The sequence below is a fragment of the Scleropages formosus genome, chromosome 17, assembly GCF_900964775.1.
Source record: "Scleropages formosus chromosome 17, fSclFor1.1, whole genome shotgun sequence".
NCBI classification, from domain to species: Eukaryota; Metazoa; Chordata; class Actinopteri; order Osteoglossiformes; family Osteoglossidae; genus Scleropages; species Scleropages formosus.
Window position 1 is genome coordinate 8,510,476 of NC_041822.1, and position 25,761 is coordinate 8,536,236.

The window sequence follows — 25,761 nt, forward strand, 5'->3', positions numbered from 1 at the left end:
GAAGGAAGTTGAACACAATTTCTCTAAAATAGTGCTATTAGATTAGATCCCAGAACTCAGCATAATATGGTCAGTAAAAACGAACAGAGGCTTAGAGCAGAATCTGTCTTTTGAGATGATTTATTTTTGTCGGGAAAAATCATTATCTAGATTGTATACTGAGAACTCTTAGAAGTCTTTTAATGTTCTTACAGCTCAGATTGTGAATTCACAGTTGCAGAAGCGCCAAGCAGGCAAGTCCAAGAAAATTCAAGTACTGTTACTAAAGGACTAAGAAAGTGTGAAATTAAGCACTTTGACACATTCATCCTGGGAATGTGATAAAATAAAGGTTTACTGGAATGGGGTTTACCCAAACATTTTAAAAAGCCTTAACAAAACGTTTGATTCGTCTCCATGTATTTCCTTTTTTAATCACGATGCACTTTTTTTTTCTGATGTTATCATACTTAGGATAACTAATTTTACATATATGGCAAAGACATGTATGCCCAGCCCAGAAATTCCTTCTGAAATAATGTGGATGACTGAAATGTTTACATTTCTTCCACAGGAAATCTTGACATTTGATTTGCACGACAATTTTAATGAATCCTGCAGTGTGCGGACACCTTTCTAGGAGTTTTCTGTGATCATACCGTAACTTTTTGACCTTGAGCCCTAGTCATATGTGCGTGGACATATTTTCAATCCCTTGGTGAACTGTCTCTACCTGTATAGTATGACTGTGTGTTGCTCATAAATTCAATAAAAAATAAAATTAAAAACTATGTGAAAATCTATAGATAATTTTTATAGTTTTATTAATTTTTTTCTAGAACATATTAACCCTTTCACAAAATACAAGGGAAATAGAGCTTCCTTTATCAAAAGAAGCTTTGGGACTTTTAATTAACAATACGTATCAGCAACAACAACAAAATTGGCAGAATTAGTATAATAGGAAAAGACAGAAGACACTTTATTTGGACAGCTTACAAAAGAATGAGCAAGAATTTGAGATTATGTTGAAAAATCGTAATGCATGAAAAATGGAATGGATGCAAAAGGTAACAATACTCAGCAGAACTGGTCATGAAGGATCTGTAGGTGACAAAATCTTCCAAAATTTTTTAGGTCAACAATTAACTTTTCTACTGGAAGAGATTGTTGAGCGAACCACATATAGGCGGTAGCTTCTGGTACCAGTGTATCATAGCAAAAGAAAAATGTTTGGCCAAGTATACACAGATCAACATATTTTCTATAGCTTTGTCAAAAAACAGGTTGTGATGTAACAGAAATATAAAGGGGGACAAGTCAAAGTTTATTTCAGTGATGTTTTGTATAACTGAATATTGTTCTAAAAAGCTTTTATCCCATCACCTTCCAAAAATAAACATCTCAAGCTATCAAGACCTGCCTTACATTTAAACCACACCTTAGACTGTGCCTATAAATACCCTCTGAAGGCATAGTGGAGGTGGTTAAATTCTGCAACGTTAATGTGTTGTTCCTCATTGCCGAGAGAAGCAGATGGGGAAAACTTGAGGATCCGTGAAAAGCCATTCAACATTACTGCAAGTCATGATAGCTCATACTCCCTATATCTCCCCCAGAGTACCATAAGAACTGACACAGCAATGCAGACATCATGCTCTGTTTGAACACAATACCAACATCAACATCTGTATGTCTACACTCAAAGCTGCAGTAGAACTATTCTACAGTATGTACAGTATACAACAAACTGGTAAACTAGTACCTTTTTCAACAACATACTAATTAGAAGAGAGTGAGAAAGTAGTGAGGACAGTAACATAGTACAAAACACATTTTCTATTACATTTGCTGAATTTCTGTTGCATGACAAAACAAACCATGGAAGTCATTATAAATCCTCTGTTTATGAAAAACACTCTTTACAGTACTATTGACTCTAAAACCCCTGAGCATTTCAGAATACTACTGACCCTAAAATCTTTAAGTACTTGACAGAAATACTACCATGTGACATAATAGGGGGCAATATACTGCAGCTAGTAGCTGTGTGTAAAAACATTACCTTCGTCACAAAGGGGTGTATGTAGGAAGTAGGGCAAACACAAAATCAATCTGCTAAACAAGAAGATGTTTTATATAACAGGAAAAGAGGCACATCATCTGCACATCATTTGCAGAACAGAAAACAAAACATGCATTATAAGAGCACATTGTGGTTGTCTAGTTTTTCAAGCGTTTGTACATTACGTGCATTGACACAATCCTCTATATGTATAGGTAGTACAGGTTTTGAACACGTTTGAACAATTCAAAATAAGGATCTGGAGGCTCAAACTTTTGCTATTTCAAACTGAGGCGGTTGAATGGGTAACCCTTGTCAAGTCCTGACTGTCTTGCCCTTGTTCATTGGAGACATCTTTTTTGGGAATAATTTTAAGGGATCTTCGCATAGTCTTGTTGAAATTCTTTGATCCAAAGCAGTAAAGTAGAGGATCCAGGCAGCAATTTGCTCCTGCAAGGATCCAGGAGACATAGTATGCGGTCTCTAAATGCAAAAGAACTGTGCAATAACTGGGGAAAAACATTTTGACCACAAGGCACACAGACCGAACCACACTGAGTGGCATGAAGCAGACTGCAAATATTACCAAACACATTGCCACCATCTTGCATGACTTGGACTTCATGGCTTGGCCTTTGGCGGTGTTAGTTTTAATGCGAGAAACAGAATTGACCAAGCTGGTGTAGCATACCACTAACACTAAGAAAGGTACAAGGAACCCAAGTGCAACCAGGAAAAAGTTAATTGTGAAGTAGGTTGTTATGTATTCACTTTGGTGAACGCTAAGACACAAGGTGTGGTTGCCCACTTGACTGTCGTGGAAGAGGACGAAGGTAGCTGACCCACTTGTCAGCAACAGAAGCCAAACTCCGCCGCAAAGCTTATGAACAAATTTCGTCTGTTGCATGGGCGTGGACTTCTTGTAATGTACCACAGCCACATAGCGATGGATGCTAATGAGCATGAGGAACAAAATGCTGCCATAAAAGTGGATTGTAATCAAGGCAATCTTCAGCTGGCAGAGAAAGGGACCCAATGTCCACTGGCCCATGGCAAAGTAGACCCCAATCAAAGGCGCAGCTGGGGCAATAATGGCATCACTCATGGCTAGGTGAAACTGCAATATGTTGCCAGAGCTCCACTTGGAAATGCGGCAGCAGAAGACCCACAGGCTAAAGCCATTGAGTAGAAAGCCACCCAGGAAGACAAAGCAGAGGAACACAGTGATGGAGAGGTGTTGAGGTTCGATCGGACAGGATTCCACGTTGCTGGGGCTGCTTGTTGCATTGTTCACGAGCTGCAGGGACGGAGGATTGGAGCCGTTCATCTTGAAAAGAGTTCAGGATTACAACGTCCTTTTCACCTTTGGGGAAAGAGGAAAGGTTAAAGGAATTACACACAGGCCTCGTACAAGCGGGTTCCATACCCTGTCCTTTAGATAAGATAAGAAAAGATAGAACTTTATTCATCCCGAAGGAAATTCTTGTGCCAGAGATTGCTCAAACAGATTAACCACAACAATTAAATGTAAAAAAATAAAAAAGTACACAAAAAAGTAAGAAAGCAAAGTGGAAGGTAGAAAGTGACACAGCACATGATATTACACCTTATATTACACACACACACATTTTCAGAACCGCTTGTCCCATACGGGGTCACGGGGAACCGGAGCCTAACCCGGCAACACAGGGCGTAAGGCCGGAGGGGGAAGGGGACACACCCAGGACGGGACGCCAGTCCGTCGCAAGGCACCCCAAGCGGGACTCGAACCCCAGACCCACCGGACAGCAGGACTGCGGTCCAACCCACTGCGCCACCGCACCCCCACTACCTTATATTACATTATTATATTAAAATTTGAAACAATTGCACATGATATTGGATGGTTATATTGCTAGTAATGTTGAAAGAAGTAATGATATTGCACATAATAATTATACTATTACACTCAATGTCTCGATGTTACCACTTTATTCCCTACAGAAGGGGGAAGAGTTATACAAATTGATGGCCACTGGTATAAAAGACCTCCTATGGCATTCTGTGGTACACCTCGGTAGTCTTAATCTACGGCTGAAGCTGCTCTGCTCTACTTCTAACGTGGCATGCAGGGGATGAGAGGCATTATCCATAATACTGAGTAGTTTCCTCAGCATCCTCCTCTCTGACACCTCCACCAAAGACGCACAATGGCACTGTTACTCGCGTTAGACGTTTTGGGACAGATACATACTTGGTTTTTCAAACCCATAAGATTTCTGACATTCAGCGTTTTCAATGTCACGATTTTCTAGCTGAATCTAATGTCACAGTGGGAATTTGCCTTACAGGGTCATTTCACTAATTGGATTAAAACCATTATGTGAGGAACAGATGTGTTTACAGTTTTTATAGTCTAATTGGAGTTTAGAGATTCTTAGTTTTGCTCTTTAACTTAAACATAAAGCATGCAGCACCTCAATATAAACATATCATGGATCAATGGATGAACTGGCTACATACTGTATGTGTTCAGGTGTTGCACTGCACATCTGAACTATTTGATAAAGTGTTCAAAATGTGATGGGTCAATAAACAAGGCAACCGGTAGATGCAAAGGCAATTAAGAACAAAAACTGTTAAAGGACTTATGACATCACACTGTCAGGGTATTTGAACTAAAAGGTCATATAGGACTGCTCTTCTTTTTAGTACAGAATTACAGAAGAAGATAATGCTCTTCTTCTGAGAAACTCTATCGTCTCCCCCACTTCCTCCTAAACTCACACTTACAACTCACATTTTACCAGAGATAACGTTACAAGTCACAAGCGCTCAGACCCCCTTCCCGTACATAGCAGACCAGTCTATGGTTGCACGACTATTTACATTTCCCAGCAGCCCCCTTATTCACGTCAGCTATTCACATCCAAAATCTGTTCCCGCTTCAAGAGAGAGCTCTTCAGCGGCGTTGAACGCACGAAATTTCTCTGTACCGCCCCGGGATGTGCGCGCAGAAGAGAAGCGCGCTCTGTGCTCTTGGCGCGAAGAGGAGAGCGGAGCGCTCAGCCAACAGCTCGCGCACCCGGCGTGCGCGTGCGACTTTTTACACACACGGCGCGAACGAGTGTGGAAGTAGTCCAGTTCATTTAATTGCGCTCACTGCACGGGTACCTTATGCATGGGCACATCTAATAAAAAACTGTGGTATTTTTAACAGCTTAACGCGAATAAATGCAAATAAATGTATGTGACACAAACGAATAGAATAGGGCTTTCGAGCACACTGACTCACTCACTTCTCCGTGACTCATACAGCTACTTGGACCTGCAAGTAACGCCTGCGATTCTCTAGTCATTTTTTCGGAGGATGCGCCCATGATCGTGGAGAAGCAGCTGCTGTGAGAGATTTCAGTTTGAGGGAGAAAAATGTAGAGCACACACAGCGTCGCGCTGGGGGGCACAAACACACACCGCCAGCACGTGCCCGTCCCCGCTGTGTCTCAAAACGCATTTGAGAGGCACTGACCTGAGTTCCAGCAGTGTCATCTTGGGAGAAGCATCCGGAAAGTGTCACAAACTTGATCTGGAAAAGACGGGACTCTGCATAGGTGACCATAAGACTAAAGGCACATGCTACGGACATGCGTGTTGTGCACCGGAGCTACACGCGCGAGACCTACACCGGTGAATCGCCTCGCGCTGTAGCCGACGGCTCAGGCTGACCTTTGCCGCAAACGTCTTCGGCCTCGTCACAATCATTCACACCCACTGCACTGTCACATGTGGGTTTAAGAAGTAGAACAAGCTGTCGTCGTTCGCAGGAAGAAGATTTTTGTCTGACTGAGGCGTTAACGTCAATGTCTGCAGCGAGCAGTGAAACCCTTCGCCTAACCCTTACCCCTAAGTAATTAAAAATATAATACCAGTACAAAGTTACGTTCATTCATTTATATAATAAACTTCTCTTAACATGCCATGGCATGCATAATCAAATTCAACCCATGAGATCTTGTAATTCTTCCACATGATTTATTTGTGGCATCATAAAGGTCATCAAGCTGTTTCTTTTGCAATTTTACTTGTCATGTTTACTGTTCTCAGACGGTTGCTTGCACACCAGCTTCATCTTTACTACATACCATACAATACAGCACTGAAAATGTGAAGATGTTCAATACATATTTAAAGTATTCAAGTTCCAAATGATCAATAAGTGTGCGCTTCCCATGAATGAAAATGAATATTTGACAAAATATAATTTCTGTAATTTTGTTTTATTTAGTAATTGTGTCTTATGCCATCCCATCAATCTACTAGTCAAATTTAATTTAAAAAAATAATTGTAAAGGATTTTCATTCACTTCAAAATGACTAAATACGTGTTTTACTAGTACTTGGAAAAACTGTATTTCCAATTATTTGGACTTCAGCTTCTGGACTGTGTAGAAACTGAACTCAGTACAAACTCACACGCAACATTTGACAGACATTCTCTAATTCCCAACATAACCTGAGGCAAAAAGTTCAAAAGTAATAATAAAACAGATGTGAATAAATACAATACTCCCAGGAAAACCCGTTTTCAGACAAGAGAACGTTTATGTAAACCTCTTTGTTCATTTACATTTATTTATTTAGCAGATGCTTCTCTCCAAAGCGACTTCCACTTAACTCTATGTAGTGTTACCAGCCAACACACCTTAATCACCAAGGTTCCTTAGGAGATGATCTAAAAACAGAAATATTTACATGGCTATGAATTCAAAGAGTTTATATTGTTGTTGGGGGACGCGGTGGCACAGCGGGTTGGCGAGGTCCTGCTCTCTGGCGGGTTTTGGGTTTGAGTCCTGCTTGGGGTGCCTACTGAATTCCATGATCTGGACAGTGTTGTAGTTTCTTCTTAGCTCTCAATGTTGAGATGATGCCCTTTACATCGATCCCTTCGGGAGGCACATTGGGTAGGGTTTCGTCCTGTTTCGAGAGGCCAGCGGGCCTTGGCTGCCCACGTCTTCGTGGCCCATTTAGGGTTTTTCAGTCGCCATAGCTCCACTTTGGTGGTAAACCACTTCACCAGACTGTTTAACCTGGGAACAATTGAGCTCAGTTTCCATGATTCCCAGGTTTACTCACTTCTTGGCATTGGGTACTTTTTTTATTATTACTTTATTTTTCAGGTCTCTTTTTTGTTTCCTGTTTTCTCCTGGTTGTGTTAGTGGTTTACATATACAGTCATACCCTCAGAGATACCCATGTGAGTTATGAGAATTTAACTTTACAATAAGATTTATTTAATACCCCTACTCCAGCTTACCAGGCATTTCGTCATATTTAAGAGAGCCGGATTACGATGGATAAACATCCCGCAATCATCTATTTATACAGCAGAACAAGGTGCTTGGGCAGCAGAGTGGAGCTATTTAAACCTCCGTCCAACTCAATGGATCTTTAGAGGATTTCTCCTGCTGCCTGCAGCGGAAGTTCAGCTGGTAAAGTGAAACTAGAGGCTCAACCAACAGAAAGCTGGTACCCCTGTAGTCAAGAAATCAGGAACCGGAGAGGACTGGAGGGTATTTCCAGGGAGAGCTGAATAATTTTTTGCCAAGTATTCACTGATGACCTGGTATAAAATGGCCAGACATTTTTATGATTGTCTAGATTTTATACTGAAAATATGTCACTGTAAAAATAAAATTCAGTAAATCTAATAACACTCACAAACAAGGCCTAACATTAAATGGGGACAAAATTTGTATTTACATATTTCCCTGTTTTTACTTTTTGTGTGAAGCTTTTTGAAAATTTATGTATTGAAGGGTACTCATTTTAACAACAGCTGATTTATCAGACAATATATCAGTGTGCAAGAATTTTCAAATACAATCATTACCAAACAGACTGCAATTTTTCACATTTGAAGTATAATATGAAGGTAAACCACAGAAAAGTAAAACACAGAAAAGCACTTGCACTTTGGCTTTTCACCCTTTTCACTGTGTCTTGCTTTCAGTGAAATACATTTTAAGAAAATTTTTGTCTGCAAAAGTAGTTTCTCAGTTATCTGAAACACGAATTACTGCTTATTCTGCTCTTATTTTTAACATCATACTATTTTAACTTAAACTGTGCTTCCCTTTGAAAAAACATGAGATTCACAAAAATGAAGTTATATCAACTACTGAAAAAACTGTCTATAAACGGAACAAATGTCAAAAACTAAAGGAATCTATGAAAAATGTAAAATGCAAGGAATAGTTTTAAAAAGCAAACTGACAAACAGAACAGAAAAATGCTTTTATTAGTCTTCACATGTGAAATTTGACTGCTACATGTAGAATATATAGATTTGCAGAAAAGTTAACATTAAGACAATTAAACTTATATCCATAAGCTCACCGCCTGCCAGCAATTGAAGTATTGCACATATAAAACAGTCAATAGTGAACAGATCAGTTAAGACTATTTAAAGGCTGTGCCGGAACGAAAACCAGTATACACTGGGCGTTCCAGGACCAGGACTGGAAACCACTGCACATTTCAACTCCATTTCTAACATTTCTCTCTAGCAATAAGAAAGGCCAGCATTTCTATTTTGCATCATTAGATGGCAGAAAAACGCTGAGATAGAACAGAAACTCCATAGCGGGTAGGACAGCAGGTTCACAAAGCTGGCCAGCATCGATTTCATCTACTGTCTTTCCTATTTGTTATAGGCGTATCCCACACTCGTAACAAAGCTACCCAGTGAACAGAGATGTGTCTGTTCTCACTCTTTTCTGATTGGAAACTGAAATTGACCAGATACTGACAAAGATGCATCTGTCTCTTCCTTGTAGCCGCTTTAGTGGAACTTTTCCACGAGACACATGGTTGACATTCACCTTGAAACACTGAAAATATTTTCCCTACACAATCCTCCATTGCACTGCACCTCACCCTCCTTTGTTTCATGCTCCCGTGCCCCCCACACTCGGAAGTAACATATACATATAAAGCAGAACAAAACACGCTGAATAGGAGGCTGTGGACATTGTATATTTTTTTCAGTTTTTAATTCAAATAGACATTAATGTTGCATCATGTTAATAAAAGATACCTTTTATAATATTCTGCTCATAGGGCTCCCAGTCTCATGATCGATGTTTGTAGTATCGAGGAACACTGAGAACCTGTATTGCATGAGCTTTTTTAATAAGAATAAATAAGATCTTACACCAAATTTTTCATTCATTATAGCTTTATGTCATATTTTGACAAAACCTAACCCATGAATAAATGTATGGATTAAGCTGTATTATTGAGTTTGGTGGCTTGATGACACTGCGGCTTCATCATACCTAGGATTGTTGGGCATAGGTTCCAATCCAGCTCAGTCTGAACAGAGTTTGCATGTTCTCCCTCTGTCTGTGTGGGTTTCCCTTTTATTGCCACAGTTGAAAGACATGTGTTAAGGAGACTGGTGAATCTAAATTTAAGAAGTGTGTGGTTGGCTACATTTACATTTATTTAAGGGGACATTTTTCTCCAAAGCAACTTCCAATGAACTCCATGTATTGTTACCAGCCCACACACCTTATTCACCGTGGTGACTTACACTGCTAGATACACTACTTACACTGGGTCACTCATCCATACATCAGTGGAACACACACTCTCTCTGTCACTCACACACTACGGGGGAACCTGAACAGCATGTCTTTGGACTGTGGGAGGAAACCCACACAGACGGAACATGCAAACTCCACACAGATCAAGCAGGGGATCAAACCCACATCCTCTCGCACCACCCAGTCACTGTGAGACAGCAGCGCTGCTTGCTGTGCCACCCACAGCTAATTTGTGATGGCCTGGCCTTCCCTCCTCCTTAGCTTTACACCTTGAGCCTCTGGGATGACCTGCAAACTGCGGCAATGCCACCCCAGACAAGCAGTTAACAAAAGTGAGTGTGACATTGTGACACAGCGGTTGAATTTACAGATGACTTGCATTACACACAGACTTCCATTCCTAAATGAAGTTCATAAGCTGAGGTACAAATGTATTCATGTAACATTCAGGGAAGGTCACAACCAAAGATGACAATTTTTCCAAGAAAATTAGGTATTTATAAACAGTTAATATTACATTAATTTAGTATTTCTTTTAATAAGTTCAGTCCTTATCAGAAAAACATTGTCATAAATAGCATACGCTGTATGTTGTTATTTCTACTGCCATTTAGCAGACACCTCTTTCTACAGTGAATTACAATATTTGGTCTGTATACCAAGCCGCTAACAACTGTTCACACTTTTATACAGCTGGGTGATATTTACTGGAGCATTTCAAGCTAAGTACCATGCTCAAGGGTACTACAGGACAGATTCGAACCTGGGTCCTTTGTGTGAAAGGCTCCAGGGTAAGGGTCTGAATCTGCTATAGATTGATCCTTCCCGTCTATATTTTACTCAGTGCCTGGTTTTACCGTAAGGGCTGTGGATCGTAGACAAGGTCCATGAGTTCCAGGTAAAGAAAAAAGGAACATGGCTTTGTTCCCTAAAAGTATAAGTATCTCGCAGATGACTTGCAAAAATCACATGGACTTTTATGCAGCACTCAGCTAAGTGCCCTTTAGCAACAGTCTCCAGACTAAGGTGGTCCTTTCTGCTGAGCCTTTGCAGTTCACGCCACTGCTTTCTTTGTCTTTTGTTTTTCTTAGGCTTTCCTGACAATCCTCCCGCTCTTTCTCCAGTCTCTGAGTCTCTCCATCCTCACAGGCTGGCTGCTGACCCTCAGACTGCCAGGACAGATGTGGAAGCTGACCATCGGAAGTGGAAATAGAAAAAAAGAGGTCGATAGCGGTTCTTACCTGAAATCCTAAAATGCCGGTTATATAAAATAAAATAAAAAAAAAAAAACATAGAACTTTGTTGCTCATCAGAAAGTTTCTTAGAAAAGTATTAATATAATATAATGTGAATTTTAATTGCTGTACTGTAGTACAGCCCAATAGTAAGCAAGCACCCACCTCGAGTTCCACACTGGGCTGGCTCGTTTCCGAGGTTTGGCCGCCTCTCTCTGATACTGTATCCAGCCGCATACCAGCTCATGCGCTATCATAACGTACAGGAGGAAGATGAGCACTGCAGGATCCATCCTGTACGCTTGGATGGATTTCGAAAGCATACAGAAAGGACAGACTGAAGATGCAAGGGAGGGAGGTTGAAAGGAAGGGGAATGAAGAGCTGCATGAATTATAAATGCGTGGGAAGAGCAGCATTTACATCCTAGAGAGGGATGCCTGGCTAAAATAAAAATTTCTCTTTATAAGTAAGCGATTTTATCTCTTTGTCAACAATTATTGAGCGGCTTCTTCTGTTTGTGATGCTGTCACTATAGCAACCAAATAGAAAAATACAGCTGATGAACTGCATATATTATTCAACACAGCTAACTTATTGGTTGCTTGATTTCTGATAGCTGTATGTGATTACATATTTGTTACATATAGCTGTATGTGATTACCTACTTCCAATGACAGAAAATTTTAAAACTATACACAAAGTGCATTTCTAAGTTTTTTCCAATACAGGCTACATTGGATGGTACTGGAAGAAGAAAACATTTTCCAGAATGCTTGCTAGTGAAATAAATGAGTGTACTTTAGAAAACCAACAAGCTTGATGTACCATTGATGAAAACTCCAAGAGGATGTTGCCATGGAGACACTTGACGTTGCTAGGGTATAATGTCGTCATGGTAATGTTCCCCTAGATATTCTTGAATGGCTAAACAGCAACCCTATTTTAGAATCTTACCTTTATGAGCAATATATTATTTCAAATCATACAATATTCAACATATAGACGGAGGAAAAAAGTTAACCTGGGAAGATAGGTATGCTGTGGCTCGCATACTAATTTATGCAAGTACATACATACATACATTTTCAGAACCGCTTGTCCCATACGGGGTCACGGGGAACTGGAGCCTACCCGGTAACACAAGGCGTAAGGCCGGAGGGGGAGGAGACACACCCAGGACGGGACGCCAGTCCGTTGCAAGGCACCCCAAGCAGGACTTGAACCCCAGACCCACCGGAGAGCAGGACTGTGGTCCAACCCACTGCGCCACCGCACCCCCCAATTTATGCAAGTATTGTAGAGTAAATATGAGCAACTACACACACAGGCTGAAACCACTTGTCCCAAGCAGGGCTGCGGTGAACTGGAGCCTAACCTGGCAACAGAGGGTGCAGTGCAGGAGGGGGATGGGACACACCCAGGGTGGGATGCCAGTCTGTTGCAAGGCACCCCAAGCAGGACTCGAACCCCAGACCCACCAGAGAGCAGGACCCAGCCAAACCCGTTGTGCCACCGCACCCCCCTCTTAGGAACTAATGCATTGCTAATACTGTTGGGTTTGACTGAATCACTGTAAGGGTATAAATGAAGCAAATAAAGCTAAAATATGACACATACAATATACTTATTTTGCAGTCTGTCATAATTAGGCAAGCATTTATAAATAATCCACCAAATCCTTATTAAATGTCTTAATTGCACAAAAGTCAGGACACACAGAATTAGCACTTGGAAACCTTCCTTTTCCTGTTACAGACACATAGAATCAGTAACTTGGAAAAGGATTATATCAACATACTGTATGAATGTGTAAGAGTTCCACATGCCAAAAATGTGATATTTTTATGTTTTCCTAAATATAGTATAAATGCCTGTGACATGATTGTGGAAATCCTTCCAAATCCACAATTTGACTTCATCGTGGCAGATTTGTATCAATCTTGTTAATGCAGACCATTTCAATGGTTTTAGTGCTCTGGCTTCTGTACGTGTTTCTCAAAAGTCATCCTGTAAAAATCAGCAAAGACTACAATACTCCAGCCTCCTATAGGTACAATGAGAAAACATGATCCAGAAAGAACAGCAGTTCAGATACTTGAACAATATTCTTCTGGAGTACCTGAATAATAGTGAGAAGAGGTCCCTCACCTACCTTAGCACCATGCTGCCTTTCTGCAACAAGTCAGCTGTAAACGCTGCATAACGAAATACCGAACACATGCAATGTTTTATGGACTAGTTTTTGACAAAAACTACAACACCTTGAGTTGCTGATCGTTTCTAAGGGCTCATTAGAACTGCTTGTAATTGCTGTTAGACAATTCATTTCTAAACGTGGTTTATGCTAAACAGGAATAAGAGGCATATACACCTACATTGACTGAGTCTCTAAAATGTGCTTTTATCTGTAGTTTTTAATTCTAAAACAAGTACAGTTTTGGTGTATGAGCAATTAGACTCTCCCTTTATAGCTAACAAGGTAATAATGATTACCAAAGAATTTATTCCCTTACTTTCCTTGTTTTCTCTACTTTCAACAAACAGCAACAGATTGTACATTTGAGAGCAACTTCCATTCCCAGCTCAACAACTTTGTTTTTGGTAGCACAATACAGTATGAAAAACAAAATCTTTCCCAACAGAAAATCTTTTCAACACAAAGTCACAATAGAAAAGTTTTTGTCAACCACGTTCTACTCATTCCTTTATTTACATATCGCCTAACCACAGACACACTGCTAACTATGGTTCTCACATTCAGTCTGATAGAAAAAATGTTAAACTTGTCCACTTAAGTAAGGCTGTTTTTCTCTGAAAAAAATGTACACAATCAAATATTGGTGTCTGAGTACTACCGCGACAGTCATGTTTCAAAATGGCAAAAAGGTACTCATCTGTGGCCATGTGTATAATCTGTTCGAAGAAAGGTATGCTGTACGGAACTCATTCAAACCCAGAAACTTATGAACTTGGAGCAGACAAGTGGGGGATAATGTAACACAACACAGTTCAGAACACAGTGACCCCCACCCCATGGCCCTCAGAGCGGTGTGGTGGGTGTGGCAGCCGTGGTGGGCACCGTGACCGGGTGCAGGCCCAAATCCAGGGAGGGTGCATCGGCTGCCTGCGGGGGACTCTTCTTCTGAGCCTCAAGCTTCTCTGTCAGCTGGGTGTAAAGCTCCTTTACAGGATCACTGCTCTGTGGACACACATGGCATATAGCATGTCATAACAACAGTTCATCTCTAAAGAGAGTTAAAGTGCCTCCAGATTTAGTTACCTGGAGGAAAATACCCCAATATCATCTCCAAAAGCTTGGATGAATCTAACACAAATTACTGGTTGATCAAACTAAGGTTTCCAAAACAGCCAACCTGCTTTGGGGGCTCCAGGGTCTTGACAAGGGTCTCCAGACGAGATGGCAGCACTTTTTGGTGGAGGTGCAGCAGCAGGCGCAGTGTGTGTCTGTGTACATTCTCTTTACTGAAAGAAGCCAAGCACAACAGACACACATTGCAATGTAAGGGAGACAGTACAAAAAGGTTTCAACTTATGTGACCTATGTAAACCTACTGGCTTTCACCATTGTGTACCTTCCACAAAGAGAGAAGCTCTCAAGAAATACACTTCCACACAATAGATGCAAACGTGGATTTCAGACATTTTGGTTATGCTGCAAGGCTAAATGATCATCATACACCAACTTCACGAGCGTCAACGAATTACCACCATGCTCACAAATGACTCGAGCCATTTCAGACCATCCAGAGAAAGGTAAAACACTTATCACTTATTTCTACAGTCAGACCTGGAAAAGGAGGTGAGGAGGAAGCTGTCAAAAACGGCCGAGCAGAACTCCTCGGTACCAAATTCATCAGACAGAAGGGTGAGGTGTCCCGTGAGGAGATGCAAGAAGATATCGCTGAATGCTGCATCGTTGTGCGTTTCCACTGAGAGAGTAAAAAGACAGCCTCGTCATGTCAGTGTCATAAGTTTACCACAGTGACTGAACACTTAACTCATTCAAAACATATCTTATCAAATCATGGTTTCCAAATATGTACTATATGAAAACACAGTACCAGTCAAAAGTTTCTGCTCACCTGGGCAACATTTCTGTTTGAACTGTTTCATACAAGAGTGACAGCAAAGCTACTCACAAGTGTCCTATGTCTCTGAAAACTGCTGCAGCACTCAAACTCAACTGGTACTGAGTTTATGGCATTGTTATTGACATTAAGGTAAATTCAATTACATGCTGATGACCAAGTGAGAAAAATTTCCAAGAGACCAAGTGAGTTTTTTTCTTTTTGAGCAGAACCTGGGCAGAGAATCGAAACGACTACAGTGTTGCATAGACTTTGGCTGCATATGAAACCCAGCAGTACACAGACTGAGATTCGGGTTCAATACTGAGTGTGACACACAGGGTAAACCCTCACCGAGCGCAGGCAACAGTCTCTGCAGGGCATTTTTATTCCTCTGTTTGGTGATGTGAAGCACAAAGTACAGGCCCATCTCACAGGCCACTCTATTCTCCTGCAGGTACCTGAGCAGGGCGATTAATACAAACAAGTTAAACCACACTGTCTACAAATAAATCATGAGCAGCAGTATGCTTTTTATCCCCATTTTATCCTTCAGTTTCATTAAAGCCATGTTCAATAACCAAATTCATCATTTGCAGACATTTACAATATGAAGTATGTGTACATGCTTTTGGACTGCAACCACATGATTAATTATAAAATGTGCAACATTTCACACGTAAAACAATTTGAAATTGTAATGTAGTCCAATGCTCTCCAAAATTTGCAGTGCTTTCACTGTTTCTGGTTACTTACTTGGTGAAGGCATCTGGCAAAGTGCTGGGGTAGGAGAGGGAGCTCTTTTCTTCACTAGGCAGCTTCTGCTCTACATTGTAAGTGTAGTCATCCACCACCACTGACATCATGGCAGGCAGGAAACGTGTCACCACCTCCAAATCCTGAAGCAGAAGAAAAAAATAACAGGGATGCACAAGTACAAATTGCCCACAAATGAAAGCCCCCAAGTGTAATAAAATATTTTGTTTACTTGGTAGGAATAGTGGTTTAAACTAACTTGTCTAAACAGCTAAGGTCAGGTATGTGCACTAGGGGTTGCACGACTTCAGAATATTTAAAGTCGACAGTTATGCGAGGAAAGTCGAGTCAATGTCGACTAGTCGCTGATGACATCATGAATAAAAACATAGGAAAAAGGAATGTTTTGCAACAACTGACAATCTGTATTCTCTAACTGAATGCATATGCTGACAACAGACAGCTCATACATATGCTTTATATGTATATACACACACACACAAAAAACAGATAAGATGGGACATCGTACCTGGGTTAAAAAAAGCCTTTTGTTTTAAAAATTAAAAACAAATTATGAATTAACTGTTTAAAAACTATTTTTTGATCAAAATGTAAAATATTTAAAATATGTCTCATTTATAGCTTATTGCCATAATATTTTTTATTCATTTATTTTTTTTAAGTTATTTAGTTTTGTGGTATTCCTGAAGAACCCGCATGTAAACGAATTGAAACCGCACATAATCCATCAGTAGCTTCATCGAACATGCTGGCTTTGCTCCAAGTTATTGATCATAAGTTAATATGGGTCACTAGGTGCTTTTCAAAAGCAGCGACAGTGTGTCCTCTTCTTACAATGTTGTGCCGCACACAAAATCTTCATACACTCATTGTAGAAGAACCCCACACAGCACCACGTTGTACTAGATTGTCTGCAATCTCTGAATATGCTGCTCTAGTTCGTAGTATTTATCATTTGTGCAAATGGCTCCAGAGTGAACATTTTTTTCCGAAGAACAGACTGCAAGTAAAGCTCACTTTTACATCCAGGTTATGCTACTTATTAGACGTTTACATTAATTTATTTAGCAGATGCTTTTCTCCAAAGCAACTTCTAATGAACTCTATGTAGTGTTGTCAGCCCACACACCTTATTCACCAAGGTGACTTATACTGCTTACGATGGGTCACTCATCCATACATCAGTGGAACACACTCTCTCTCTGTAACTCACACACTATGGGGGAACCTGAACAGCATGTCTTTGGACTGTGGGAGGAAACCAGAGCAGACACAGAGAGAACATGCAAACTCCACACAACGTATGGATTGATACGAATGAATCGTAACAGATCGAACCCATGTCCTCTCGCACCACCGAGGCGCTGGGAGATCGGAGCATTACTCGCTGTGTCACCGTACTGTTAGACTGGAAATACTGCGCACTTTAGGGCATTCATCATGCTTGGTATTGTGAGATTTTGATTTGTACACTTTGTATGATTAAACAAAAAGAGAAAATTAATAAACAAGACCTTGCTTTCTTTTTGTGTGTGCTTAAACAATAGAAAGCCGTTCTTTTTTTTCTGCTAGTTAATTCATAATTTGTTCTGCATTTTTAAAACAAAAGACGAATGATGGCATCATAATTCACATTTTGTTTTTTCCATTTAGAGTAAGAAAACAAATTAACGTAACGTACACGGACCGATTTGGATCGTTCCTCTGCTAGTGTTAGCGGATTTTCAGATGAGTGTGTACATTGCACCTGTACTTTTGTTGCACTTCAGGATGGACTTGCATATTTTGCAAGTGACAGTAGCACAGGCTTCATCTTTAGTGAAATGTTTCCACACATTTGATGAACCGTTGCTTGTCTGCTGCAATGACCCACCAAGCTCCTCACCTGTTGTCTTCTCGGAGGCATCCATGTTGTTAGTGTCCTAATCACATGATCAGTGACTAGTTGACGTCAAGCTTAAAGAGTCATCGCAGAGCAGTTGACAAATCAACTGGTCGACTAATCTGTGCAACCCGTAATGTACACAAATATCAGGTGTGAGCTATGGCACCGGCTGTCCCTCAGAATGCTGGGTAACCTCTTGATAGGCATACCAGTCGGGGCTCCTTGAAGACCTGGCTGTCAATCATGTCCCATGCACCTTGGCCCAGCGAGAGCATCCTCAGCAGCAGCAGCAGGTCTGGACTGTCCTGTTATATGCGTGCGTGCGTGCGCGCACACACACACACGCGCGCGCACACACACACACACACACACACACACACACACACACACAAACACACACACACACACACACAAACATAATATATTCACACAAACACACACAACAGTGTAATAAGCAAGCGGTTTTCTACTTCATCCTACCCATCACATTTCACTTTACACAAATCATGTAAATTACTCTGGTAACATTCCTTTATACTGACTTTCTTGCTACACGTGAACAAAATGAAGAATTACTGTACTACCACAAACGATATTTAATTAATAAGCAGATTAAGACCTTCCTGCAGCCCAATAAATCCATGCCAGTGAACACAAGGCCACTGCTAGCTGCACCTTCCGCTGTCTCTCACCCTTGGCAATGCATCCTGGCCCACCAGCTCCTGGAGGTTTCTCACAGTGCTCAGTACCAGAGTGTTACTAGCAAAAGGGTCACACAGGATCATGGAGAGGTCCCTGGGAAGAGTACACACACTCACAACCAGAACTTTCACCACCAGCTGGTGTCTGATCTGCAAAGACAATCACCTCCTTTTGTCAATTTTTCAATTCAATTCAGTTCATTTTTATGGACCACTCTTCTCACACTATTATACATGTATAACAGATATAGTTAACAACGGAATAAGCCCACTGGAAAAAGCGGAAAGGAAAAAACTCCCAATCCAAAAAGAAAGAGACAAAAACTTTGGGGGTCCAAGTACCAGTTAATGCTCACCCCTTCAGGGCAACTTAAAGTGGCGACCTGTGAGGATATTCCACACTCATCGCCACTCTCCATCTCTCCTCATACAATGCTCACCCGAGCACCTGCTCCTGGCCTTTCTTGACCCCATCCAGGAAACCCTGAAGCTCCCTGGCTCGCTTAGCATCCACAAACTTCTCCCGAATGCATGCGTCCAAACACCAGGTAAACTACCAAAGAAAGAAAAGAGGCATACAGTCAAATATTGAAACAGAAAAACAAAATCTAAAGGTCAAAAACTAATACAAACATATGATTTAAAAAAATTAAATGAATGCTCCAAGATTGCCACAATTTGTTTATTTAGTTTGCGTGTCTATATGCCACTGAGCACTTCCACATTCGAGCACACTGTCCTGCATCTTCTGCCTTTCTGTCAGTTTGATTTGGCAATGTTCAGCTGAGGAGGGGCAGGTTACTGAGGTACAGGACCCACCTTGTGGCAGGGGTCCACAGAACAGATCTCGCTGATGTCCAGGTCGTGGAGGGACATGAGTAGCTCTGCACGCAAAGTGCAGTAGTGGACGTTGCGTGTACGCAAGAAAAGTGTGCGCAAGAACTGCAGCACCATGTCGTAGAGCTTCACGTTCTTGCCAATCATCTGCGTGAGCTTCAACACCACCTACGGAGGGAACCGGAGGAACTTCAGCCACAACAGCACACATACATGTCCTTTTCCCATTCAACCGGCACATCTGTGACTGACATTAGCAAGACATTTCTTCTTTCTTGGATAGAGACTATTGGTCCTTACATCTGTAGCCACAGATGAACAGATGTAAAAGCTGATTTGCTAAGCTGTTCTGAACTACCAACTGTCAATAAAACAGCATTTCTAAAGAAACGTCTGTCACACACCCTTTGAAACTTATTGATCACTCGCCACAATCCAATGTGCATTTTATATTGACCTAAAGCCATAACTGTTAAAGGCAGGCCTGAGATGTTGGGGAGCATGGTACGTAGCAGCTAAGGACATGGACCTCAAGGTTGTCAGTTCAGCTCCTGGAAAGGAGCCTGCTCTTAACTTATAAGTAATATCATTGTTATTTTCACTACAGCTACAAGCAGAATTCTGACTTAAACACATTGTGATCTACGTGCACCGACCTCTCCTTGGCGGCGTGTCTTGGGTGAGGGGCTGAAGAAGTTGTGCAGTACAGAGAGGTCGCTGCTGAAGAGGGCAGCCTCCTTCTCCACAATGTACTGCTTGAGCAGCGGAGACACCTCGTCTCCAAACAGGGCCTGGTTGTCCTGCCAGATCTGTCGCTTCACCTCCACAGCGCACACCTTGTACAGCTCCTTGTCAGCCATCACCTGCTTCAGCTTCTTCTCTGGCACCTGGAGAGCAGCAGCACAGGGGAGGAAGGACTCAGCCATAGAGGAAGGTACGCTTGATGAAAAACGTTTTGCACAAGGGAGATGAGGACATAAGGCGCTAACGGCTCCAGACGGGGTCTTGCCTTGGGCAGGTGCTTCATGACCTGCATGACCACAGGCTGGATGGAGGGCATCTTAACCAAAGGAAAGCTCTTCTCGAGCAGCTCTTCCAGTTTCGTGTACCTGCGGAGGGAGAGTAAACAGCGATCAGGAATGAAACAGGAGTTAAGAGCGCTCCTGTCTGAGAAGGGAACGCATCTCACCGGTCCTCATCCTTCCCCTCCGCGATGAAGGCAACGCGCTCCATCAGCTTATCCCGAAGTTCGTCAAAGACAGACTGGTGAAACTCGAGGCGCGGCGTGCCATGCAGGTCCAGGAAAGGCAGCGCGGACTGGAGGGTGGGCAGCAGGATGCCGTTCTCCGTCTAGGCAGGACACACAGCGCAAACACATCTCACTGTACCGTGGTGAAGACCACCACATGATTCACCACACACATTAACATGGGGCTGAAGGGTGCACAGTTTACCCTGAGCGGGGAACAGAAGCAACATTTATAACATTTAAATCTAACACTTATCATGTAAATCTCTAATGGAAACCTTACGAACAGAAGTGGAGGGAAAACAGGAACGCAGAACCTGTCTGCACCGTTCGGGTACAAAAAACGGTAAATAATCACCTCAGGCTGAGCCTCAGCTGTTGTTGTTTTCATACCTTTAGTTTTTGTACTTTATTTTTTTCTTCCTTTTATTTACCTCATTCTTTTCTATACTTTACATTTATTGATTTAGCACACACGCTTTTCTCCAAAGCGACGTACTACATCTCATAGAAAATGTGAATGCGTACAGACAGACGCAGATGCAGACGGGTGTGATTCTTAACTTTAACTTTTCTTAGTTTCTCCGCGATATTCATAATTCAGTAGCTACATAACATAAAACTTATCAGACTGACTATCTGCATCAACAATATAAACACAGAGAGACAATAAATTACGAATAAATAAAACTATTCACACGAGGTGACTGCTTAAGATTCGTGTGAACAATTATTAATAGTTGACGCAAAAAAACTGAAATAGGTGAACGTCGCTCGAGCTGGACTGACAGCAGTCGGTTCCGCGCGCCTTCCTTCACTGCAGCGCGCCTCACGCGCCGCCTCGTGCGAGAAGAAGCGCGAATGCGGCGCGCGAAACAAGTGTTCCATGACTGACAGCAGGCGCCGTAAGCCGTGCGTGTGTGACGATATGGCGGAACGCTGCTGGCGCTCGGCTGTGCACTGACCGGACGCGCACCTGGAACTGGTCGATAGCTTTCAGTGGCTCCGTGCAGTTCGTGAGCGTCTCCTTCAGGTCCTCCCCGTTGGAGATGCCCAGCTCCGGCAGACCCGCAAACATGTTTCACTGCCGCACACTTAGAACCCGCTCGATCTGCAGCTCGCCGCCACTTCCACAGCAGCACCGTTTCAAACTTCACAGCAAAATTGCCCGAAGCTGTGCCACTTCCTGTGTGTGCTTTGCTATAAACATTCCCTCGTAGAGGGCGGAAACAAGAGTCGGAATATTGGTTCCGCTCTGGCTGAATGCCTCTCACTGGACAGTTGACTTCGCTTTGCTTTGCGTGTTTTCTTTATTCAGTTTTACCAAACTATTTGATGCAAAACAACTAATCATGTATACGTAGATATCTGAAATACGTGTATTTTGCAGGAAATTTAAATAGCATTTTCATGTAATTTTATAATTTAGTGACCCCTATACTAATACATGACTGTAATCCTACTAAATTAGTCTAAGTAAACATGGTAGTTGTGTATTATGGTAACAGGTGTTAAAAAAATTCAGTAAAAATAATGGCACGAAGAGCAGAGCAAACAAAATATACAATTATACCAAATGAAAAGCCCCCCATACCCTTCATGAACAAAATATGAGATTTAAAATACATTAGTACAGTTTGCATTTAGTATAAATCAGACATTTATTAAATGAAAATTAAATACAACTTTAGTGTAGTTGCAGTTTATGTCAGTTGATGTTGCAGTCAGGATTTAATTATTGGTAAGAAAAAGAGAAATTTGGTAAACATTTGCTAAAATATTAGAGTATATTGTAATCCTTTTAGCACTTGAGCTTTTTCTTATTTTGTATTTTTCAGAAATATATTGTGGCAGAAATGCCTTCAGCTGTGAACTGGCCATTTCTGCTGGTCACAACAGGCCTGTTTCTCCCAAAGGCTGACATGAAGTTCTCTATGAACTAGAACATGTTTGGTTAAGAGGGCAAAGGGAGTCTAAATGGTTAAGGCTCCAAAGCAGTAATTACTTTCAGTGTGCTTGAGGTATAGCAAGAAATCCCAATTCCTGCTTCAGGCTATAAGCACATCTTAATGGCATACTCAGCAGTCATACATTGCCACACGTACCTTGCTGTCTATAAAAATAACATGCATTTTAAAAAGACCTAACATATTAACATGTAAAATACAATTTTTGGCTGTTGGGCTGTGTAGCATCTTCTTGTCAGCCACATGATCCCTCAATGATGACTGTTAAATGAAAAACAAGCAGAAGAAAAACTTTAGACATTAAATGCTTTATTTCATCCCTACCTAAAATTAGTGACAAAAAAGTAAATATCTCAAGGTCATAAACAAAATGGTCATCATTCGATAGTGGTAAAGGCTTCAGCAATGAGTGCACTCCCAGACCCCTGGTTTGGATCTCTATGCGCTTCAAGAGAACTAGTTGCAAGTGGCCCATTCCCACCCTTCCCAGTGCATCAGTAGCCCTCATCTGCCCAGGTCACCTCATAGTCAGGATACCGAATCTTCAATTTCTCAGTGGAAACTGAGTGATTAGCTCTCCCAAAGCCCTGCAAAAATGTTAAAATTCTGTTATTTGCCAATGACAGTTTGCAAAAGTTCGATTTAGATGCCAGTTACAGAACTTTTCCCAAAGGACAAGGGATTATTCCAGATGTTCTGATCCTGCTGACTGGTTATAATTCAAAACTAAATTGATTAATTAAAGGCCACATAGCTTCTTCATTCTTCACGCATTAAAAAATTAGATGTCAAGTGTAAAGGCATATCTGTTGCTTCTTAAAGTCATACATTTTAGACCATTCAGAAAAGTTCTGCACCAACACACAGGATAGATGCAAACAGATCTCTCGACAGACAGTGGCATAATGACTACAACAAACTTTAAGTACAGCAGACAACTGAATAACCATTAACACTTTTTTTTTTTTTAAATATGCATTTTGAAAAAGCCATTTCTGTCATCAGTGTTGTTAGGTCTACATAGTTAATGCCCAGTGAAATGCACATGTAAATCAAGGCCAGAGAAATATCACCCACAACACTATTAACAGTGACATTATTCTTTACTTTAAAACTGAGCTATAGCAATTGTTGCTGTATATTTCTGGTTGTTTAAAATATTCTGCTGTGCTGAAATGTGCTAAGACATTTATTCCCAAGGACATTTACATTTATTCATTTAGCAGACGCTTTTGCCCAAAACGACGTACATCCCAGCAAAAGTACAATTTATGCATTACATTGAGAAAGAGACATAGCTGCAGACATGAAAGTCTCAAATAAACCTAGTTGGTTACCTACCACTTGCTGCACTGAGGTTCATCGTTCGAGTAGGTGCATAAAACACAGGATAGACAAATCCTGATACCAAGAGGATTGGGAGAAACACTCACCAGAGAGTAGCCATAAACATGAATTTTTTTAGCCTTGCTGTCATGCTTGATTCTGCCTCCTCCTAAACACATGCAGTCCAGGGCCCCTCCTTTCTCCAGCTCAGCAGAAACCCGGTCATAAATATCCGCTAGAAAGAACCAACACAGAGGCACAGCAAACAGCAAATAGTTATTCAAAAACACATCCATTCCTCATACAAGTGTTAAACCTTATGGAACAATCACCCTGTTCCATAAGGTTTCACACCTGGACAATGTCCCAATGTGAAATGTCAAAGTATCATTATTTATTATGGGGGTATTGGCTCCTGGATGAAAAATATGCCATGTAAAATTTATTATAACAACAGAATAAAAGGTATTTTTTTCCTAAATGAAAACAGTCACCAACATATTTCATGATATTCAAAACAAAAATATGACCTTCACCTTAACCTCTAATGCTATATTTTCATTAACTCATTCATTGTCAGTATTTCCTTGTCCCAAACAGAATCATAGCGGTTTGGAATCTACCCTAGAACCACAGGGTACGAGACCCCATCGGAAGAGGCTCTGCACAGTAACATTTTCATCATTTGACTCATTGATGTTCATCATGGTACACAGAAGAAGTTCACTGATCACTGCCTAGGTCTTTCACTCTGCGAGGCACATGATGGACACGATGCTGCAGACTTAAATTGATTCCAGCTACTGCTTGTAGTTCCCTTGAACAAAGATAATATGTTGTCTGGATTTCCATGGGGCTTACGAGAATCAAGCTACAACCTGGGATTTTACTACTCTCGCTCTTAACCATTACTCCTCTAAATCAAAAATGGTATGTTAACTATAGTTTTCAATACGTGTTTTATATTATTCTGAGCCAGCACTGGGTGCTGTCACTTACGACCGGAAGGTTCTGGGTTCTAATCCCAGGTGGATCAGGAGGCTACAACCAATCGATACAATAAAAATTACCTCTTGCAGCATAATAAATCATGGTAACCTAGTTAACTAAGTTCATTATCGTAAGTGACCTTACAACACATAACCTATAACTAGGAGTAATAATAGTATTATATATATTTTGTGCCAATTCAAAATGGTGCCTCTCGAAACACTTACTCAGTCACTCTTACTTACCATGGTACTCTGCCCACGCATAACCCCGCACGATATCGACACTAGAATCGTCACCCTCCTCCGTGCTGTGCACCCTGATGAGAACATATTTAAACACGCCGTCCGGGTCGATGTCAACCGCGGGAACCGCTGCTAATCGCGCGGCGGCAGCCATGATGGTCCATCGAATCCTCTTCCGGGTCGTGGATGTCGTCTTCCGCCTCCTCTTCTTCTTTTCTCTTCACCGTCGTCATTTACAGACTTCAATAAAGGGAAAACGTGCTGCGACACTTAGTGGCCTGGAGTAGTACTGCAGAAATAGAAACGTCAACTCAGAGCTCAACCAGTTTTTAGTTTAATAAAATTGTTGTACGTGTGCATGTACTCAGCGCTGCTTCAAAGTATATGAGCTCCTTTTGTGTCTTAGCTTTACCGCGAAATGATTATTTAATGAGAAGCGTTTCTCATGTGACATAAGGCGTACAAGGACCAGTTCAATATGTTGCTTTACAGGAAATGGTGTGTGTAGTCGAATGAGGGGAAATAGTGCAGGTGCAAAAATAAGTGAACCCCAAGTTGTACTGGTTAAACCAAATGGGTAATTAAAATCATGTGTGTAAATCATTATTATTCATTTTAGATTTACAGTTAAGTTTACTGTAATATTTTATACAAGATGACCATCCCTACAGGGTTGACATACTTTCAAGCAGGCTAATACTTTGTGTGGGTGTAACCGCTAAAGGTGTTTTTGTGTAAATAAAATGGCCTCCTTTGTGATCACTTATAAAGCTTGAAAGAGAACGCATCAACCTGGGACTTAAAAAGGTTGATGAATACGTACCAAGCAA

At 41.3% G+C, this 25,761-nt stretch overlaps 3 protein-coding genes across 7 annotated transcripts; all 3 read right to left on the reverse strand.

The window, feature by feature from the left end:
- Window positions 1–1,910: 1,910 nt before the first annotated feature.
- Window positions 1,911–5,771, reverse strand: LOC108938516 (P2Y purinoceptor 2-like). Of its 4 annotated transcripts, none has more exons than XM_018759101.1 (3): window positions 5,707–5,771; window positions 5,553–5,609; window positions 1,911–3,407 (listed from the first exon to the last, which is right to left on the reverse strand). In XM_018759101.1, exon 3 carries the CDS (start codon window positions 3,369–3,371, stop codon window positions 2,328–2,330), a length of 1,044 nt encoding a protein of 347 aa, XP_018614617.1. In that variant the 5' UTR covers window positions 3,372–3,407; window positions 5,553–5,609; window positions 5,707–5,771; the 3' UTR covers window positions 1,911–2,327. The 4 variants fall into 4 exon arrangements, with proteins under 4 accessions (XP_018614617.1, XP_018614616.1, XP_018614619.1 ...); XM_018759100.1 differs by having other exon boundaries at window positions 5,553–5,626; window positions 5,707–5,765; XM_018759103.1 differs by lacking the exons at window positions 5,553–5,609; window positions 5,707–5,771 and adding an exon at window positions 5,323–5,410.
- Window positions 5,772–13,316: 7,545 nt separating this feature from the next.
- Window positions 13,317–21,606, reverse strand: nelfb (negative elongation factor complex member B). Its single transcript, XM_018759050.2, has 13 exons — window positions 21,380–21,606; window positions 20,344–20,504; window positions 20,164–20,263; window positions 19,811–20,041; window positions 19,137–19,322; window positions 18,758–18,870; window positions 18,309–18,411; window positions 17,826–17,921; window positions 15,711–15,853; window positions 15,309–15,415; window positions 14,675–14,816; window positions 14,241–14,349; window positions 13,317–14,065 (listed from the first exon to the last, which is right to left on the reverse strand). Exons 1-13 carry the CDS (start codon window positions 21,479–21,481, stop codon window positions 13,907–13,909), a joined length of 1,752 nt encoding a protein of 583 aa, XP_018614566.1. The 5' UTR covers window positions 21,482–21,606; the 3' UTR covers window positions 13,317–13,906.
- A 797-nt stretch (window positions 21,607–22,403) lies between these two features.
- Window positions 22,404–25,149, reverse strand: phpt1 (phosphohistidine phosphatase 1). 2 transcript variants are annotated; one of them, XM_018759062.2, is made up of 4 exons: window positions 24,932–25,149; window positions 23,804–23,931; window positions 22,892–22,957; window positions 22,404–22,631 (listed from the first exon to the last, which is right to left on the reverse strand). In XM_018759062.2, exons 1-4 carry the CDS (start codon window positions 25,083–25,085, stop codon window positions 22,482–22,484), a joined length of 498 nt encoding a protein of 165 aa, XP_018614578.1. In that variant the 5' UTR covers window positions 25,086–25,149; the 3' UTR covers window positions 22,404–22,481. The 2 variants fall into 2 exon arrangements, with proteins under 2 accessions (XP_018614578.1, XP_018614579.1); XM_018759063.2 differs by lacking the exon at window positions 22,404–22,631 and having other exon boundaries at window positions 22,649–22,957; window positions 24,932–25,137.
- Window positions 25,150–25,761: the final 612 nt, after the last annotated feature.

What these genes read in the sequence shown, in the direction of transcription:
- LOC108938516 (XM_018759101.1), bottom strand. Translation starts at nt 3,371, where the DNA reads ATGAACGGCTCCAATCCTCCGTCCCTGCAGCTCGTGAACAATGCAACA.
- nelfb (XM_018759050.2), bottom strand. Translation starts at nt 21,481, where the DNA reads ATGTTTGCGGGTCTGCCGGAGCTGGGCATCTCCAACGGGGAGGACCTG. An exon ending in AGACACGCCGCCAAGGAGAG is followed by an intron (nt 19,323 to 19,810) that starts GTCGGTGCACGT and finishes TTCCCTCCGTAG; the next exon opens with GTGGTGTTGAAGCTCACGCA. An exon ending in GAGACTGTTGCCTGCGCTCG is followed by an intron (nt 14,817 to 15,308) that starts GTGAGGGTTTAC and finishes TTACTCTCTCAG; the next exon opens with TGGAAACGCACAACGATGCA.
- phpt1 (XM_018759062.2), bottom strand. Translation starts at nt 25,085, where the DNA reads ATGGCTGCCGCCGCGCGATTAGCAGCGGTTCCCGCGGTTGACATCGAC. An exon ending in TGCGTGGGCAGAGTACCATG is followed by an intron (nt 23,932 to 24,931) that starts GTAAGTAAGAGT and finishes GGTTCTTTCTAG; the next exon opens with CGGATATTTATGACCGGGTT. An exon ending in TTCGGTATCCTGACTATGAG is followed by an intron (nt 22,632 to 22,891) that starts GTGACCTGGGCA and finishes TTCATTTAACAG; the next exon opens with TCATCATTGAGGGATCATGT.